This window comes from Camelus ferus, chromosome X (assembly GCF_009834535.1).
Source record: "Camelus ferus isolate YT-003-E chromosome X, BCGSAC_Cfer_1.0, whole genome shotgun sequence".
NCBI classification, from domain to species: domain Eukaryota; kingdom Metazoa; phylum Chordata; class Mammalia; order Artiodactyla; family Camelidae; genus Camelus; species Camelus ferus.
In genome coordinates this window covers 62,751,244-62,771,697 of record NC_045732.1, presented here as the reverse complement: position 1 = coordinate 62,771,697, position 20,454 = coordinate 62,751,244, and the positions used below count along the sequence as shown (strand labels likewise).

Here is a 20,454-nt window from a genome sequence, read left to right as displayed (position 1 = left end):
GTAAGCTCACGTAAATAGCCTATCTTTGCCCTGTGCAACAGATAAGTGGATCTTGAATGGAGGTTTCTGATAATAGATCTTTAATCAGCACATCACACTATAGAGAGATGCACTAGTGTTGAAAAGCACGGGCTGCGGACTCAGGCTTGTCCTAAGGCCCCCTATTTCCATGACTTTGCCCATACAGGAAGCACAGCAGAGTGCTGACGTACATGCGCTGTGGAATCATCCTGCCTGACCTGGATTCCCAGCTCCACTTTGCTCATCTGCAAAACGGCTCCAATAATGGTACCTACAGCATAGGCTAGATTAAAACATTAAATGAAATAATCCATGGAAAACACTTAAAGTATGTGGCATATAGGAAGTGCACAACAAATACTAACATTTGCAATTGTTAAAACTGTCAGATCTGCCGGGTCTGTGATACATACTTATCTTTATTCTCACAAAGCTCCTACTGATGGTTTGTCTATTTTACTGACCGTTACTCTATTTTATAGTTCTTTAAATAGAGACAATAAGAAATTAAGTAGTTTCCTTAGGGTCAAACAACAAAGCAGGAAATAGATATTCACTTTAGCGCACTAAACTTCTCTTTATTTAAGTGGGCCAACCATAAATTTTAAAACTTTACTGATTCAATTAACCACAGGCCACTACTGAAAAAAATCTGGTTTTCACATTTGAAAAGTTTAACAAAAATCTGCAGTTGTATGTGTGTGTACACATATGCACATGTACATGCATACATACACACACACCAAAATGAACAGAATTACTACAGCATAGGCACTTAAATGGCAAATTAATTTCAACAAACTACTACCACCAGATTCAATTAGGTAGATTTCTGGTATTTAATCAGTTATAAGGACTTTCAAAAAATAGATTCTATTATATATATACATCACTGAATGAATTATTAAATACACATACACTTCCTACTAAGTGCATGAACTTGGGGTTAGCACCCACACTTTATTTGCATTGGTACTATAAAACTAAGTACACATACCTGTAATTCATTTGTGTGTTCGCTAAACACACTTACACTTGCCAGAAGCTGTAGTACATGCTGGGAAACAACAGTAAACAAAATGGAAATACTTCTTCCGGCCTGCAAGAAGTTCAGTGTCCGATGGGGACACAGATGAATGAACACAATTATAATGTCTTGTGACAAGTATGTTCTGACAGAAATGTGATCTAAATAGAGGCCAAATGGAGAACTGGTGAAGGTTCAGGGAGAAGTTGCAAAGTCTTGTAAGTGTCTGTTCCAGGAACAAAAGAGTTTAGTCCAAGGACATTTTAGGGGGAGTGAAGAGGCAAGTGACCATGAACTGCATGAGCTTAGATGTCCCCTTGAAGACAACAAGTAGTCAGTGAAATGTTCCAAGTATAGGAGTGCCCTAATAATTTATACTTTTAAATAATTTATACAATTCTGACTAGGTTGTAGAAAACGGGTCACAAGGAAATAGGACTGAAAATACAGAGACCAGTTAGGATTCTGTTGAAGTCATCAAGGAGAGAGCTGTCATAGCACTTGTAATTACTGAGAAATCAAATTGTATGCATCCATATGGTAAGCAACTTCTGAAATGGCTCCCAAATGCTCCCTGCCTCCTGGTATCCATGCCCTTGAGTAATTCCCTCCCCATGTGTGTGAGGGTTGGACCTAGTTAATTGCTTCCAAAGATGAAAAAAGACTACAAAACATTTGTCACTTCCTTTTCACCTTCATTCTCTCTTCACTTCTTCTGGGCATGTACAGTTTGATGAAGCAAACCATCTCCTGTGAGCTGCACTACTGAGAAGCCCATGAGGCAAGGAATTGAGGGTGGCCTCTGGACAACAGCCAGCAAAAAAAGAATGGAGGCCCTCAGGCCAATAGTCCTGGAGAAACTGAATGTTGTCAAAAATCATATATGTGAGCTTAAAAACAGATCATCCCCCAATCAAGCCTTCAGATAAGACCACAACCCTGACAACACCTCACATGCAGCCTTGTGATGGACCTTGAGGCAGAGGACTCAGCTGAGCTCTGCCAAGATTCGTGAAACTGTGAGAAAATAAATGTGTGTTCCTTTAAGCTGCTAAATTTAGCAATAATCTGTTACTTAGTAAGAGGCAACTAACATTATCCACAGTGATAAAAAAAAAAGTTAAAATTCTTTCAACATGATGGCCATACACAAATATATTAACCTGTTTTCAAGTGTAACTGTATTCCTAGAAACTTGTGGTAAAATGGAACTGATATTTTTAAGTTATAATTTTGAATTTCTCAGGTCATCTCCCATATATTGTCTGAAGGGCACTTAATAACAAAATTTAGCTCACTCATTCAGCACACCTACCTTACAAGATGCTAAACATTGTCTTAAAATAGCGATATGCTCATAGAGAAATGAGATTTGTGGTTTCAAGAGGTGGAAGGTGTCGGGGGGGGAGGAATTAGGTGAAGATGAACAAAAGGTACAAATTTCCAGTTATAACATAAATAATTTCTAGTGATATAATGTACAGCATGATAACTAAAGTACACAATACTATACTATATATTTGAGAGTTACTAAGAGAGTAAATTTTAAAAGTTCCCATCACAAGGAAAAAATTTATAACTATGTGAGGTGATGAATGTTAACTAAACCCACTGCAATATATACATATACCAAATCATTATGTTGTACACCCTAAACTTATACAACATTACATGTCAATTATATTGCAACAAAATGGGGAAAATAAAAACAAAAGCAAAACAAAAACCAAAAGATAATGATGAATGAAAATTACAATAATGATGTTAATAGTAATACCAAAAATCTTAGTTTAAAATTAAGGAAAACAAGGTAACACCCAGATACTATCAAATAATCTATTAAAAAGAAAGAATTAAATTTACTCTCATCAACAAGGACTAACTGACCAAAGGGATTACTTATATATAATGTCTCAGAAAAAGCTACCAGATTTGCACTTCCCTAAAATAAATACGTTTTCTCTTAAACAAATCAGAGAAAACTCTTGCTCTTACTTCCTATATCATACAAAATATATAGTCTGGAACTGGTTTTACTGCCATCAATACACCATGGGAACAACAAATACCCCTTTATGGTTTTATAAAGTTGTGTCAAAAAATTCCACTGGATTTCAATGTAAATAATTTCTATTTGCCGAAATAAAACTAAATTAGCTAGAATAATTCTGAACGTGAATGAGTATCTATGTGACTTGTAAATGTTATCAACTGAACCCCTGTTATTGTGCCTAATTCATACAATGTTTATAAGCAAAAATTACTGAAATGGGGAGAGACAGTCTCACTAACTCATTGCTAAAAAGTGTCATATTAAAATAATACAAGGTATCTATAACGTTATAAAGCTAACCTCAAAGGAACCCTGTGAAAAATTGATTTTATTACTTTATGTATCCCATTTATATTAATATATCCCTACCAATTGCCTAATGAGATGAAGACCACACTCCTTCATTCACTATTAGAAGAGACAAACCCCAAGACATAGTAGTGCTTTACAGTTGAATAAATTCAATGCAGAAAATGCTTGAAAAAATCTTAGTCATAGAAAAAATGACCTTATTCCCTTCCAAACATACAACTTCCTAGCTTTGATTTATTTAAGTTCTAAAGAACTGTCTTCAGCGCCAGAATAATAGGATTACACATTTCACAAGATAATATGTGAAACTATAGCTTTAAAAAAGGATTTGTTAATTATGCAACAAAATGCACAAATAACTGAGGGTGTAAAAACCACTGTCACAACATAGGGAAGTGGCTAAGAACAAACCTGGGGTCAGATCTCAGCTTTGCTACTTCCTAGCTGTATAAATAAGACATACTCCTTAATCTCCCATAGCCTCAGTTTCTTCACCTATAAAACAATAATACAGGTATCTAGGGTTGGTATGAGGACTAAATAAGATATGAATTTTAAGTGCTCATCACAACTCTTGGGACACAGTAAATGCTTAATAAAAATATTGTTGTTATTATTATAACTGCTATGATTACTGTTATTACTAGTGATGGTGTAGTTAATAGAAGCAGTACAATCACCACACCATCACTGATATGTACAGAAAGAGCTACTGGAAGCCTACTCATTCAGAAGGCCAAGGATACACTGTCTCAACATCTCTCTACAATTAGTGACTCTTACGATTAAACAAGGGAATGTATCTCTGGCTCATGAATTCCATTTCCTCTTCTACATAAAGGAGGTAATTGTTCGATGCCAGAACATGCCAATTGGAAATAAAAGCATGTGTCACCGTAAGTTAAAACCATTAAAAGTTCCAATAAAAAAAAAAAAAAAACTTTGATCAGGTGATAGACAAAAATAATTGGTTTATATAAGAAACTCAAAGAATTTAGATATAATAAAAATGATGAAATTACATACAGGTATGTATGGTGTTTAGCTGGCTGCCTGAAAAAATTAAAGCTTTCTCGACTTGTTCCCTTAAGTATTAAAGCCTACACTACAGAGCCTGCATATTATGTCATTAAGATGACAAATTATTTGTTAGGACACCAGGTCTCTCAGGACACTTTAGCATCATTTATAGGGGGTGTGCGTTCTGAGACTGACATCTCATTATTTTCAAGTCAGCTCTAAGAATTTCTATATTACGAAGACAGAGATGAATTAGATTTTAACACTTTTTTGGTTTTTTTATTGCTTCACTAAATATATAAGACTGTATTAAGCAACCAAACACGGGTGTGTATCTTTAAAAGCAGCCAGCAGATTCTAAGACTAAGAAACACAATTTAAAATACTATCCTAGAGGAAAAGTGCTTTTACATAAATACATCTTCAAACACAGTTCCTCCATAATTTTTGAAGCTAGCCCAGTATTTCAAGCATTACAAAATGATATTTATATACATTTGCAATATTTATAACATCTCAATTTTCTGTTATTATTAAAGCTAAATTATGCTACAGAAATATATTATTGAAGAAGCTAAATTTTATTAACCTGTTAGGCTTATTTCTTACATTTTCTCCAAGCTACATTAAAACCAAAGAAATTGCTTACAATTTCCACTATCTCTGTTCTTCCTGAAGCCTCTAGAGAACCCTAAAAATTCTAATTAGAATTAGCAGTTATAACCTACATATTTTATTATTATTTCAACTTTAGTTAATACTAACCATCATTACTTTAATTCTTATACAATATCACTATTATCTAGAATTACGATACATTTTTAAGGAAAATGACATTATTATTATCGTCTTGTTATTTGTATGTCCCCAAATATCACCAGATTGAATAATAAATAAAACTAGAACACATATACAAATTCCGACAGTTGCATGTATGATGTATATTCAAAAGCACTAATAGGGTCTTCTCCAACTGCCTCTAATATACTTTTTTTTTTCATTAATCCAGAGAGCATTTTGAGATCTACAGCATCATTATGGCTTGTAAGAAGATCCTAAATATTATAAGCACAAGGACACAGGGTTTGGGAACTAGAAGAAACCTTAAAGATTAGGAATCCGTACTGATCAGTATATCATCATATCTTGTCTAGTCTACTGGTATTTATTTACAATCAGTGGTCCATTTACCTACCTATGAAATCCCATCACCCATCTGTCCACCGAAAGCCTGCTCAATTGTTAATTATCAAATCACTGGGCCCCTTGGGCTTAATGAACAAAACCCCATTTCCTCAGTGTAAGGTTCACCTTACCACCTTCCCTCCCATGTCCCAACCCAAAAGGACGTGCTTCCAACACAGCATGTGCATCAGCCTCCCCCTATTTTGTTAATGGTGTTATCTGCCTAGAATGCCTTCTTTCTTTCTCCCCCTATTGAAATTTTGCCTAAATTTCAAAGCCCAGCTCAAATTACACCACTTCTGGGATTTCTATTTGCCCTACTCAAAATTGATTTCCATCTTGTGCTCCTATGGCTTCTTAAAAACATCTGTGCTAACATTTAAAACAACTTGACTAAATGGAGTGTACCTCTTCTTTCTCTTTCACTAGATGGATGATGAGTTCCCTGGCACAGAGACAAGACCTTATTCGTTTCTCTCCATCCTATTTAGTATAGTACCTTGCACATAGTGGGTACCCTACAAATATTAAATTACATGAAGTAAGAGATCCATTCTCTCCTAAAATAGAAATAATTCAGTTTATAATAGGAAATTTTAAATAATTTTCTCTACAACTCTAAAAACAAGGAATTCAAAAAGAAAGTATAATCTGATAGTACTTTCCCATATTAAATATTTACACATTTAAATATTATAGGTAACAGAACTAAGCTACTTTAAGACTTTTTTCTACTTAGCCATCTGAAGCAACTTTACACTCCTAAGTATTAAACATTTTCCTAAAATGTAAGAGGGGAGAGGGTATAGCTCATTGGTAGACTGAGTGCTTAGCATGCATGAGATCCTGGGTTCAATCCCCAGTACCTTCATTAAAATAATAAATAAACCTAATTACCCCAACATAAAAAATTAAATTAAATTAAATTAAAAATAGACCAGTGATGCTTTACAATGCATTGAGGGAGAGCAGAGACAGGAGCTCTCCAACTTTCTTGCAGTAGGACGAAATTCTCAGAGGTTTCGGACCACTGGGTCTAAAAGCTTTGGAAATAGGTCTTAGAAATAATGAGTGTGTTGCTCCTTCCAGAACACAGCTGAATGAGTGGCCAACAGCAGCAGAACTGATGGGGAAGAAACTGGTGCCCTGGAGCTAGGAAAGCCAGAGCACAATTTGGTTTGAATTTCCTGGAGCCAGAGTCTCCCGCAGATTTCTTACTGATCCTGCCACCTATTGACCAAATTATGAGTCAAGGCACTGCAAGTGACAAGGGACTTCAGCTGTGACAACAGGATCAATCAATAGTTATTAAGTGTTATTAAAATAAATGGCAATTTTGTATCATTAACATTTGTTACACACGCCTGGACTATGCTGTGATGCTTAATTGTTCCTTCAAATGTCCCTTCAGAAATAAATCTTAGTAAAAGTAATGGTCCTGAAAGATGCTCCTGACCTGATTTGTACTCAAGTCTTCAAAATTAGGAAAGCAGAAATAGTAGTAGTATCATATAGAACATTCAGAGAATCGGAGTTAAGAGTAATGGAAATGCCCATTTCTCAGCAGGGAGTACATGAGAGCCCTTCTATGACTTTTGTTTAGTTTTACTTTGGTTTGATTAGGTTTTAGCAGCCACAGGAAGAATGGCTTCTACTGTAACTGACTGGCTTTACCAAGCACTGCTCCGAAGAGCAGGAAATTCTCTTGCTGTATTAACAGTCATACTAAGTGTCAGTAAGCAAAACAAAACACACACACAGCCTCACGTCAAATGAAAGGGAAAGTGGAATTAATATTTATTAAGTGCCTGCTATATAAAGCACAACGTTGGGTGCTTTAAATATATAACCTTGTTTAATTTTCACGACACTATTAGATAAATATTAGCCTTACTCATTTTATGGCTAAGAAAATTCAGTGTCAGAGGTTACTACCCCATCTCTTCGGGGCTTTTCCCACTACCCCACACTAGTAACCTCTACATCGCAAACTTCACTTTCTTCATTGGCAAAATAGAGTCAGGCTTAATCACTCCTAAGGTCCACACTAACCCTAAAATTTTATGAAACCTGTCATTCTTATGGGACTCAATATAAATACATCTGTAAGTAAAAAAAGCAAGTGCTCAGTATAAAATGTGCGAAGAACTAGAGGAAGGAGTTCACAGAGAAGGGATTAAAATTGCCTATGAATAGAAGAAAAGCTGCTCAACTTCACTCCTAATTGAAGAAGTAAAAATTATAACATGGATGATTTATCATTTCACCCCTGAGGTGGGAAAAGGCTGTGGGGAAACAGATACTCATACATTTTGGGTATAACACTATAAATGGACACAAACTCTGAAAGGAATTTTGGTAATATCTATGAAAATTATAAACATAGACAGTATTATAGCCGGGAATTTCACTTCTAGAATTTATCCTGCAGATACATTCTATGTGTACAAAGGTTTATGTAGATACACGTTTGCTGGAGCATTGACTAAAACAGCAAAAGACTGGAACTAATCTAAATATCCATGAATAGGGGACTGGTTAAATAAACTCAGGCTCATACCACAGGATTCTATGCAGTATGTAAAGAGAACACAGGAGATAAACATAAACTATTAGGGAATAATATCCAAGTATATAAGTGAAAGCAAAAAGAAGTAAAAAACAAAAAATGATCAATACATATATGCTTCTAAGGCATAGACTTTTTCTATAGTAAGAGTGGTTTTCTCTGGGAAAGAAGCTTTAAGTCTGTAATTGAAGGGGTATGTTTACCAGGCATCTTTTTATATTTTATTAATACCTTAATATAAGCATGTTTCCCTTTTTCGATCAAAAAAAGTGATTATAATAAACAGTAATCTCTGGAGTCATTGACAAACCCCTTAAATGTGAAGTCTACTATAGAAAATAAGAATGAAAAATAAAAGACTTTAATGGCAGGAATTTGTTTAAATGTCAAAATTCTTCAGAATACACTAACCACCCCAGATTTCTATGTGCGAGTGAACTCCTAGTTCCAAGAAACAAGAAATATAGCACAATCATTCCCACCGCACAAGATAAGATAGAAGGACTGAAAAGGAATAATTGTCACCTCTCCTCTCCGAATCTTCCGAAATTCACATTCTCGCATTCTAGGGCATGTTGTGACAAATCAGGCAAATGAACTGTAAAGGTGCTAATTCCCGGGGCATGGGCGTGTGGAATGTATCAATTTCTTAGTGGTGAAGACTTACTCAGGCTGCAAAAAGTCCTAGGCTTAACTAAACTATCAATTCCACAATAACTAGGAAAATAGCAATGTGAAAATAAGATAGCAAAAATTCACAAACCACAAGGATCAATTATGAAATTGAGAAGTTACCTATAAAGCACCAAAATTATCTGTGAAATTCATAGGAGGTTAAGGGTCTAATCCTAAACAAGGCACTCAATTATCAAATCAGTAAAATATTCTTATTAGGTACCAGACTGCGATATTATTCCAGAAAAATCTGCTTATAGCAAAAAAAAAAAAAAAAAAAAAAACCCTATAAATTTTCCTAATAAACCAAATGGATTATAACAAATGTAAGGCTATATAAGATTGGTGTGACAGTGTTGTTAATATTCTGTTGTGTTATTTCCTCTTAAATGGTCAATCAACAAACTCAGCTCCTCTGCTTCTCAGTAAAAATGATAACTTTATAATAGAGGAGTATAAGTCACATACTAAACAATAAAATAAAACCCTTATTTTCAGTTGAATAACAACATTTGTGCAAATTAAATTAAAAAGAAAAAGGAGCTATCCTTTAGTTGCTGGGTAAAATATAGTTAATACATCAATCTATTTATGTTTGACTCTGTCCAGTGTGGAAACATTATACATGTATACATTACTAGAAATTTTTAGCAAAGCACTGAATTCAATATGTCAGAACAAGAACTTCATATTGAAAAAATAAAACATACCTTTCATGTGAGTAGCAAAATTCAGTGCCAATTTTGCAAAGAGATCTGGATTTTCAAACTTGTCTTCCTTAACTTTTAACCAGAAACAGTTCTCAGATAATTCTTTGGGTTCAATCTGAAACAAACAAAAAAACAAACAAACAAAAAACAAAGAGAAGTTTCTAAATTATTACTTCATATTTAATTTTTCAAAAAATTCACTTTCACCAAGGTTGAATGACAGTATCTTTATTCATTTACCTACTAAATCAATTTTAGAATCTATCAAAAATAACACTTTTTAAGTAAATATTCATTTGGAAAGTCGCAGGATTCTACTGGTGCACAGAAAAATACATGAGAGCAATAGCCCATGTAGCAAATTACATCTTAAAAAATCTTCTACTAGAAGGAATCTGACAAATAATTTAGTCAATCCCTCCCCCAACTTACATATATTCTTCTTGCTCCTGGATTTATGGGGAAACTGGGAGTCAGAAAAGTAAATTCCCCATGTTTACTGACTAGGTTATAGATAATAAACATAATAGCTGACAATTACATACCTCCTAGTATGTGTCAGGTAGTGTTTGAAGAGATTTCACATATTAACTCATCTAATCAAACCCTCACAATAATCCTCTGAAGCTATTATTATCTCCATGTTAAAGATGAGGAAACTGAGCCCCAGAAAGTTTCAGGGGCTGCCCAAGCTAGTAAATGGCAAAGGTGGGATTTAAACCTAGGCGGTACAGCTCCGCAGAACTGTGCCTTAGTCACCACACTGAAACCCCCTATTAGAAGAGTATGTGATATGTAAGTGCCATTACACTGTATGCTTCACTGCTAAATTAACCTATCATTACAATTACACACACAGATAACCGAGCCAGCAGCTTCTGGATCCTACAGTTTGGTAGATTGTGCCTAAGAGAAAATAACTGTATTCCAAACACACTTACACCTCATTTACTCTTATGAGTAAAGCGTAAGTATATGCTTAACTTTAAAACAGATTGAACCATTATTCTGGTCAAACAATTAATATGTAGATACTGTCAGATATCACTGTAAGTAGGTTCTTGGAATAACTATTTCCTTAAATGGTGGCCTGGGTAATCGTATTTTCACTAGATTAGTTTCTAGTGAATGAGGATTGTGTCAATCTTGATAATCAGGTTTTTATAAGACATGTTATTTGATAATAATAAAGCAAAATAATGTTCAAAAACACTTTCATACATCATATGAAAAAAAAGTTAGTTTATGTCTCTACTGAATACCGTCACTGATTCCACACTCTGAAAGTTTAAAACTAAAAAAAAAAAACAAAAACAAAACCCAACGTTTTCTAAGAACAAAAATAACTAAGATAAAAAGGCTCACTAATAAAAAGATTATATTTAAGAATGTCATAGCACTTAAAGTTAACAACGGAAAAAAGAAAATTATTTTTCATTTGGTTCTGCCTTTCGTATATTACTCTTTAAAACCACTTTCACTTTGATTTTCCTTTTGACTTCTACATTAATTGCAAGTTATCTGTGGAATTTCCAATTCTTTAGCTCCTAGAACTGAAAAATGGACAAAAAGCTGGTGAACTCACAAACGAAAGCAAAAGAATCAGCAATCATGTTCGCAAACATTATATAATACTTATACGCAGCAATACAGTCATTCACACGTTAATGACCAACTAGGGCTACACAAAGCCAAGTAACTCTAGTCATAGTAGTACCTTTGACCAGTTGATTCTCTTCATGGACACTTCAGGCTTATATATTTTTTTCTGCTTCATTCCATACGGCAGATCAAGTGCTGTTCCCAGCAAAGGAGGAGCTCCAAAGGGAGGCGGTGGAATAGGCCCCCCAATCAAAGGTGGTGGTGGTGGTACCCGAGATGAAGGAGGTGGAGGAGGAGGTGGGGGACCTACTCCGGGTAGAGGTGGCGGTGGTGGAGGTGAGGGTGACGGTGACCCACCACCTGGCAATGGAGGCGGTGGAGGAGGGCCTGGAATTCCCGATGAACCTGAGATTCCATGTCCCTGAAATATCAATAACCCAGTGTTTATTTCAATGCTTACTGTTAAGTATGGTAGCAAAGAAAACTTATCACTAGACATTTGTGGTTTAAGATTTATTTAATTGAGCAATACCTAAGGGCTTAACAGTACATGAAAAAGATGTGCACAGATTTTTGATAAGCATTATAAACCCTGGACAATGAGTAACTCTGCCAATATACAAAGGCTAGAACATTTGGCATTCTCGAAGATTTTGTGAAACACTTCTCCAAAATAATGAAAAATTACCTTTCATTATAAATATATGCAAAGATGAAGTACTATATATAGCTTGGGCCTGTTAGACTAATTGGTTTGAATATAGAATAATTAATACAAGGTCACAGATTTGATTCTCTTGGGGACAATAAGCTTTTCACAGAGTCTGTCTCACAGCACAAGTAATTTAGCTGTCATGTAATATCAAGAATTAACACTAAGTAACACCTATTTGCATAATAATACAGGTTTATCAATGCTTTTACATCTCTTATTTCCTTTCAACCTTACTATAACCCTATAATGTAGGTTGGACATTTTTACCTCACCTTTATCTCACTGCTAAATTAGTAAATTACGCTACAAGTTAAGTGTATAAATGGATTTGTTGAATAATTTGAAAGGTAAAATATGTATCCCATTTTTAAATGAGATTAAATACTTGTTTGTAAATACCAAATTTTGCCTCTATGAAATCATGTTTACGACATGAAACTTGTGCAATCACAAAAATGCTATTACTTTAAAAAAGGATTTCTTTACTCAAGTTAAATATATGTTTTACAAATACAATAAAAATCTCAAATGTTTTTAAATGCCACCAGCCTTTAAGAATCAAATCATTGTCAGCCCTTTTCTTCTCTCCTATGAACATTTAGGAATGGAGCAATTAAATCAGACTATAATAGAGTATTGAGAATTGAATATGGCAAATGAATAATTTACAATTTGACACAATTTTGGGTGTGCTGGAAAGTATTGTGTGACTCTGCACTTTTACAGATCCGTTAATTTAATAATAAATAAACAACTACTCACTAAATGGTAAGGCCCTGTGACAGGTGCAGTAGGGCCTTGAATAATAGGAATAAGAAATAAAGACATTGGCTTCACGGTGCTAATGCTGCAGTGGAATAACTAAAGCAGGCACACAAACAAACATATGACTGGTCGACAAAAGTGATAGAGAAGTTCAAAGAAATTCTCTGACAGATTTTAGTGATGCTTTCTTTCCCAAGGATGTGTTACTGAGCTTATCCCTAAAGGGTGGGTTTCACTGGCACAGATGAACAGGGGCAGGCGTTTCTGAGAGAGAGTAACAAAAGTCAGCATTTCTCTACTAAGTTCCATGGAAAGACTCTTCTCCAGATGTTAAGAGGTGGTCCGCGGTCAAGGGTACTGTGGCTATATGAGTTTAGGACAGCTGCAGGGAAAAGAAGAGTTAGCCAGGCTTCTTCAATGTAGGCCATCTCAGACCCTTTAATATGCTGATGAGTATTATGAGTCTCCAAGGGGAGAATTTCAAGTGTACCAAATTTATTGGACTATGGAATGCTTTCGTCCTGAAAACCTATTAGCATCTCTGTAACTAATGTCTGGGAAATGCTGGCAGCAGGGAGAGTGTGGAGCCAGGAAATTCTAAGTGTGAAGGGAGGAAAGGTGACTTAGCTGCAGCAGAGGCTGGAGTTAGGGGAGCAGGGACTAGGCTGCAGAGGGGAGATAAGGGAGCCCAGGATAGAAGGCCTTCAAATTCCCGGTAAGGAGATTTTTCTTTAATCCCAAATGCAACAGGCAACCACTGGACATATTAAAGCCTGGAGTGACAATAATCAGGGCAGTGTTTTAAGAAGATTAATTTGCCACTGACATAAAGGATCTATCTGAAGAGGAAGCAACTATAGGCAGGGAGGAAAGTTAGGAAACAATTGTAACATTCCAGGCAGGATGTAATGAGAGAGTGGCCCTGAGGGCTTCCGGGTTTTGATGTAAGGGGGAAAAAAAGAGAAAGAACTGACATGAAACGGTGACCAGCTTCATTTGTCAGGTGGCAGGGCGGGGAAAGGGCAAAGAAAACTCCAGCTTCAGGATCACAAAAACTGGTGGTAAAATTTAAACAAGTAAGAATGGAAACCAAACCGCTTGAAGGAAAGAGAAGTGACCACAAAGAGTGGGTCTGATTTCAACATGCCGCAGAACCTTCCAAGAGCTGGAAATACAACGTCAAACCCAGGAGACGTGACACCTACCAAAAGGTGATGTTTGAATGTATGCTATTGAGTGAGATAATTGTTCAAGGACAGACAGAGAAAAAAGAGCAGAGGACAGGACACTGGGGAAGGTCATTTGGGGCATGAAAACAAAGAGAAACCGACTTCTGAGAGATGTAAAAAAGGAAGTCAGACGACAGAAAAACAAGAAAGATTTAGTGAAAAGAAATTATCAAATATTACAGATGTGAAAGAGACTAAGGGTAGGAAAAGGCCACTGCTTTGGGTAATTTGGAGTTCACTGGTGACTTCTGAAGTCACTTTTCAGTAGACTGACAGAAATAGACCTAGTCAATGAAGAAACATCTACTGAGCTCTGCGAGGCTAAGAAGTAATCTTACGTTTCTTAAATAGTCACCTAAAAAGATGCATTGTGTAGAGAGTACTCAATCAGCTCTAAAATTTAGACACCATAATTAAGATTTTAAGTGTACACTGGAGCTTTTCATCATAGGAAATGTAGGTAGAAATGTAAAGTTTATAGATTATGAAATTATGGTAGTCAAGATTTACAGAGATCTCAAAGAGCTTTGGGAATAATTATAATTAATGTGCATTTCCACATTCCCTTTGAAAGAAAATACTATGCATCCAACTTTTCAAATCATCATGAATATTTCATCTCAGAATTTTGCTTGTGTGATATACTCTATTAAAAATATTCCGGGCAGTTTATCCAACTAATGCCTTATTTTTTATCCCAACATTAAAATGATTTATTGTCCTAGAAAATCAAATCTGTAGTTATTTCAACAACAATGTGATACTGCCAAAAAGTCTGCTTCTGGTCACATTTTTTCTTTCCATCTAACAAGATAATTTCCTCCCATCGAACTCACTGTGACATGACACAAAGTCTATATCTTGTTTCATTACCTGGGTTCGAAGTTGCTGGATTTCTGTTTCAAGCTCTTTGATTTTTTCTTCTCTTTTCTGAAGCTCAGCTTGAGCTTCCTGTCGAGCTGTGAATTCTTCATCGAACTGCAATGATCGCCACCATAAATGTACACTTAGTTAATACCGTTTTGAGAAAGCTTTAAACAACATTATGTATTAAATAAGTGGAGTGTCTTTTGCCTCTTAAATTCCCAGCTCACTCAGAAAATCCAAGCTCCTGATAATTTTTATGACAATTAAGCACCTCTGTGGGGATGGGGTGCTGCCTGTGATGGTGGTAAGGAAGAAATACGCCCCCAACCCAAGGTAAACAAACCACTTCTTAAAAAAAAAAAATACAAAACAACATTTTTAAAGGGTGGACTGAGAAGTCTCTCTTCACATATAGTGGACATTTTTAGTTATTGAAAGTTGGGTTTTAGAATTAATCTTTTTTTTTATTGTTTCACCTCATAATTCTACGTTTATTTAATTAAAAAAAAATTAAGCATCAAGCAATTCAACTCCTTAAAACTGTATTTAATCTTTGTTTGTTTGGTTTTTGGGGAGGGGCGGTGGATTAGGTTTTTATTTTATTTATTTATTTATTTATTTATTCATTCATTCATTCATTCATTCATTCATTCATTTCTATGGCAGTACTGGGGATTGAACCAGGACTTCATGCGTGCTAATAAGCACGTGCTCTGCCACTGAGCTATACCCTCTCCCTCAAACTGTATTTAATCTTGAAAAGAGACTGCACTTCTTAGAATGTTCAAATGGATGGACATTAACACAGTAATACAAATTAGAATATTTTTATTACAATCTTAACTGTATAGCATCGAAAAAGTGATGCCCCACAAAATCTGACCATAGAATGATATGTCATAATGGCATTCTCATTCAGATGATTAACCAAAACACTTGAATAAAATGGTGTAAGAAGGTGAGTATAGCTCAGTGGTAGAGTGTAGGCTTAGCATGCATGAGGTCCTAGGTTCAATCCCCAGTACCTCCATTAAAACAAAAAGTCATAATCAATCTTTGTAACTTTGTAACAAAAAAAAGTTCTAAGAGTTAAAATGGGAGGTTAAATTTCAGTGTGCTCAGCCCAAAAGACCATCGGACTGGTGACTATCCATTGACTGCATCCTGCCCAGCCCTTACCTCACTCAGGGCTCTAATCAGACCCAAATAAGCCTGCATACTTAGAGTGAATACTGTTTATGTCCAGCTGTAGAACATTTGCCCTTTATTGTCACTGTCACTTCAAGTCCTTTTAGACATCTATGCATGATTCCAACAATGTTATTTCTGTTTTGAAAAGTGCTATATCTTACTGCCTAAAATTATCTTTCGAGTTTGTGGAGCAATAAAAAAGTATGTTCACTGTCAATAAATATTCATCCTCACAGTGGATTTGACCTTTGGAAATTCTAAAATGCCATTCAGATTCAAGTCTGAATAAAGAGTTGGTGAACAAATTGGATAAGAGTGTTTGGGTCAAATCTGAAATACTTACTTAATTAACTCTTTTATTCATCTCTACTTGAGTCCCGGGAAAATACCCCACAGAGGCTGGTCCAAATCGTTTCTAATCTCTTTAAATGTCAAGCCCACCCCACATCCTTCAGTGTCAGCAAATGACCTTGTTTCCTAGTTCACTGGGAAGATGGAGCTTTTTCAACTTCATCGGTATCCCTGTTAAGATTGATCTGATTCTATACTCCCAGGCTCCCTCCCAAAAGCTTCTCCTGTGTGCTGCTCAAGCATGCTGTCCACACAAGCACGCTGTATAAGATTTTCCTCTATTAACGGTTTTATTAGTACATTTGAGGGAAGGAACACAATGTTTCTGCTTGCAATTGGAGACGATCTTAATCTATAAACCCACAGAGCAGGAATCAGAGAAGTCTGAGATATGTGAGCTGGAAGACTTCTTACGAGTCCACTAACCTCATTCTCGCCTTTTAATGATGAAAATATCTCCAAGGAGAGTAAGTGGCTACTTACAGTCACAGCTAATTAGCAGAAAAGCTTAGATAAAATCTTACAACTACTGCTTCTCATTCTAGCTGCTCCCCCTCTTTTTGTTTTTTTGGGGGAGGGTTTGTTTTTTTTTTTAAAGTACTTTTGACTGCCTCTTAAAACCAGAAAAAGAGAAGGCATGCAGATAACCACTGGGAGACTGGACATGTTTTCATTCTAAATGTTGATGAGGAGAATAAAGCATCAGACACTGAAATTTCTTTTTTTATTATTTCAAGACTCCTTTTCTAATAATATATGCTTACAGAAATTTTGACCAGATAGATCATCACAATTTGCTCCCATCCCATAGTATCTAATCACGGTGCCAGAGAAAAAGTAAAGCGATTCTAAGATTTTCAAAGGGAATTTTCAATGTGCTACTTAAAACAAGAACATTAGAAATATAAAGGTCTATTAATCAAAAAGCATGCATTTTCTTTCACCAATAAAAATGACAGCTTCACACAAACATTTTATGCTCGAGCTCTTAAAAGCTATTTTAAGAGCAAAGACATTTCTTTAGATGCCCTGAAGTAACTTCAGTAATACTCTATAATTTCTACACTGATAGCAAAAGTGATTATCTAATCTCCAAGGTAAGTCATAACTTTGAAGAGACAGTAATATGTAAGCCCTTTATCTTGCTGTCAGAAGGCTGAAAACTGGAGAGCTTTTAGACTTGGGCTTCAATTCTTCTCCTGCCACCAACAGGAGAGAAATACTCTACTAATGCTTTCTAGGCTCTGGTACCAAACAGCGCAACTTTTGGTAGAAGCTACTAAAATTGTAGCTACGCTGTGATGAAACAAGGAAGAGACTTTCTGAGATTGAAATAAAACTCAGATATTTGTAAAGCTGGCATTTACGTAGGCATGACACAAAGAAAGGGGAACCTCAAAATTCCACCAAGCCTACATCCAGGAAGGAGCACTCATTGAAAAAAAAAGGGTGATTATAAAATTTAAAGAAGACAAGTCGAAGCACAGAGAGATAAAAAGGAAGAAAAAAATATTGCATCATTCTGGTGTGATCAATAGCACTGATTTAAAGAACAGAGTAGATAAGACTAGCTAAGGATCTCACAGTTCTCCAAGGAGCTACCTTCTGTTAAGGGAACGTATTTTGGTTGACCGTTTCTAACTATATGCTACTGGCAACCCAGTTTTATCACTTTAGTAGAATGTGGTTAGTATTTTCCTTCCATAATGGATTAAAAGTGATGAGAAGGGAACAGTAGCAACCTTAACTCATCAGGAAAGAAATCAATATTCCAAGGTAGTGTCTGAATCCAGAAACCTAAAATACTACATAACTGAAACAACATTTATAAGGCCTCACATAAAGAAACAAGGGTAGAATATGGACTGATTAAATTAGGAATTTCAGTGAATATTTTCTAAACCTTACCTTCTTCGAAAATTCCACTGCTTTTTGCTCACTTTCTTCTACTTTTGCCTTGTTCACACAAGAATCTATTCAAATTGACCAAAAATGATTAGAAATTATTGCATTGGATCACTACACAAATGATGGCTGCCAGTCTATAATTCAATACATAGACTATCATTTTTATGTCAATTGCTATTAGAAGGAAAATGATGGATACTACACATAAAACATACACTATCAGGTTTTCTTTCTTTTGTATACTAGTTGAATTAAATGATAGCATTGTTGAGGTAAAAAGCTAAGAATTCAAGAATATATTTGACTAAATCATCATCATTTTTAGAGGTATTCAATTATTTACCAACTTTAACAATTACAGAATTCTTTAAAAAATTTTTGTAGTTTATTATGGGTAGAGAAGTGCCACAGAATCTATGCTTAAAAGTATTAAGACTCAAAATGACCCTTAAAATGACACTAGAGGGGGAGATACAGTAGCATTCATTAATTCAGGCTTCTTAAAGAAAAATTTCACTTAACTTCCAATCAGGGGTAGAATTTATCACATAAATATAAAAACAAGCATAAATCTCTCAGATATAATCAAGCATTCCAGAATATAAATAACTGAAGAACTCTTTTGGGTAATATTCTCCTTATTATATATAGTATATTCTGTATACCTATACTTAGCCATTCTATACTTATTTTTCTTCACAAAAAAAATGAAAGCATATGTCTAGACTCAGATTTGTACATGAATGTTCTTAGTAGCTTTATTTTTAATAGCCCAAAACTGGAAGGAACCCAAATGTCCATCGACAAGTAAATGTATAAACAGATTGTGGTATATCCGTGTAATGGAATACTACGCAGTCATAAAAAGGAATAAACTATTGATACATGCAATACCACAACATGAATGAATCTGAAAATAATTATGCTGAGTGAAAAAAGCCAAGAAAGAGTACATGCTATATGTTTCCATTTATGTAAAATTTTAGAAAATGCAACTAATCTACAGTAGGAGAAAGCAGATCAGTGATTGTCTCAGGATGGGGACAGGTGGAGAGGCACGGAAAAGGGAGACTATAAGGAAGAACACAGCAACTTTAGAGGCTGACAGAGATGTTTATCATTTTGACTGTGATGATGGTTTTAAGAGTACATATAAATACCAAATTTTATACTTTAAATATACGTAGTTTTTCTTATGTCAAGTGTACTTCAATAAAGTTCTTTCCTCTTTTGAAAGAACTGTGTGGCTGCAGCAAGGCAACTAAGGAAGACATTGGGAAATGATGAAATCAAAGAGAAGCCAGATCTGAGCTAGGCTGGCAATGGTTGGTAATGATTTGGATTTAAATTTCAATGGGAAGGTCTTGAAGAAATGTAGGCAAGGATATGATCTGATGTATTAAAAATACTAGACTTACGAAACTGTGAAACCAGAAGAGACTCTACGCTTCTCAAGTCCAGGTGACCTTAAGATAGAAATCCATAGATTTCCTAGAAGTTCTTGAAGGCCTTGCTAATTTTTGTATGTACAAATGACTGTGAATGAGTGAGTGTGTGTGTGTGTGTGTGTGTGTGGGTGGGTGGGTGCATGCGTGCGCAGATGCACTAATGAAAGTTTCACAGCCTTCATCAGCTACTCAGGACTTCTGACCATAAAATATTAAGAACCACACACATATTTGGCTTATTTGAATTTAGAGGTGAGGAAACTGAAGCCTAGAGAAGTTAAACGATTTGTTCACAATCACAGAGATGACACGTGGATGAGGTCATAATGGGTTTTTGATACTGACTGTCCTGTCTCACCTGGACCCTCCATGTCTTCCTGCCCCAGTGCTCTTGATTAACAGTACACAGTCCTAAGTACCTGGCACACAGTACCCAAAACAAATGTCTGCTGAACACTAAATGAGTTAGCCAAAATCCTCAGTAGAGTATGTGGGTCAACTATGGTCCATAACAGATTACAAGACAGTACAAATATTTGGAAATAGTCCCTTATAACTCTCTCAACAAAATATGAAATAAACTTCTGCGTTTATCAAGCTCAGGGGAAAATATGCAGTGAGGCCAGGGTTCACATTAATGGCAGAGGTGAGGCAAACTGGCACAAGCTTTCTCAAAAGCATTTGGCCTTTCAAAATTCATACCCTCACCTAGAGGAATCAATCCTAAGGAAATATTTAGAGAAGCCAAACATTTATATAAAGAATGTTCACACCAAGTTGATTTATAATTGTGAAAACCTGAAAAT

General features: G+C 35.5%; 1 protein-coding gene across 1 annotated transcript in view; it reads right to left on the bottom strand.

Moving 5' to 3' along the window:
* Positions 1–20,454, bottom strand: part of DIAPH2 (diaphanous related formin 2) — a 780,329-nt gene that overhangs the window by 525,696 nt on the left and 234,179 nt on the right. The window contains exons 14-17 of the mRNA XM_032474690.1: positions 18,201–18,265; positions 14,757–14,861; positions 11,290–11,595; positions 9,573–9,687 (exon numbers count right to left, since the gene is read on the bottom strand). Of these exons, the coding sequence (XP_032330581.1) occupies positions 9,573–9,687; positions 11,290–11,595; positions 14,757–14,861; positions 18,201–18,265 (591 nt within the window). The remainder of the gene's footprint in view (positions 1–9,572; positions 9,688–11,289; positions 11,596–14,756; positions 14,862–18,200; positions 18,266–20,454) is intronic.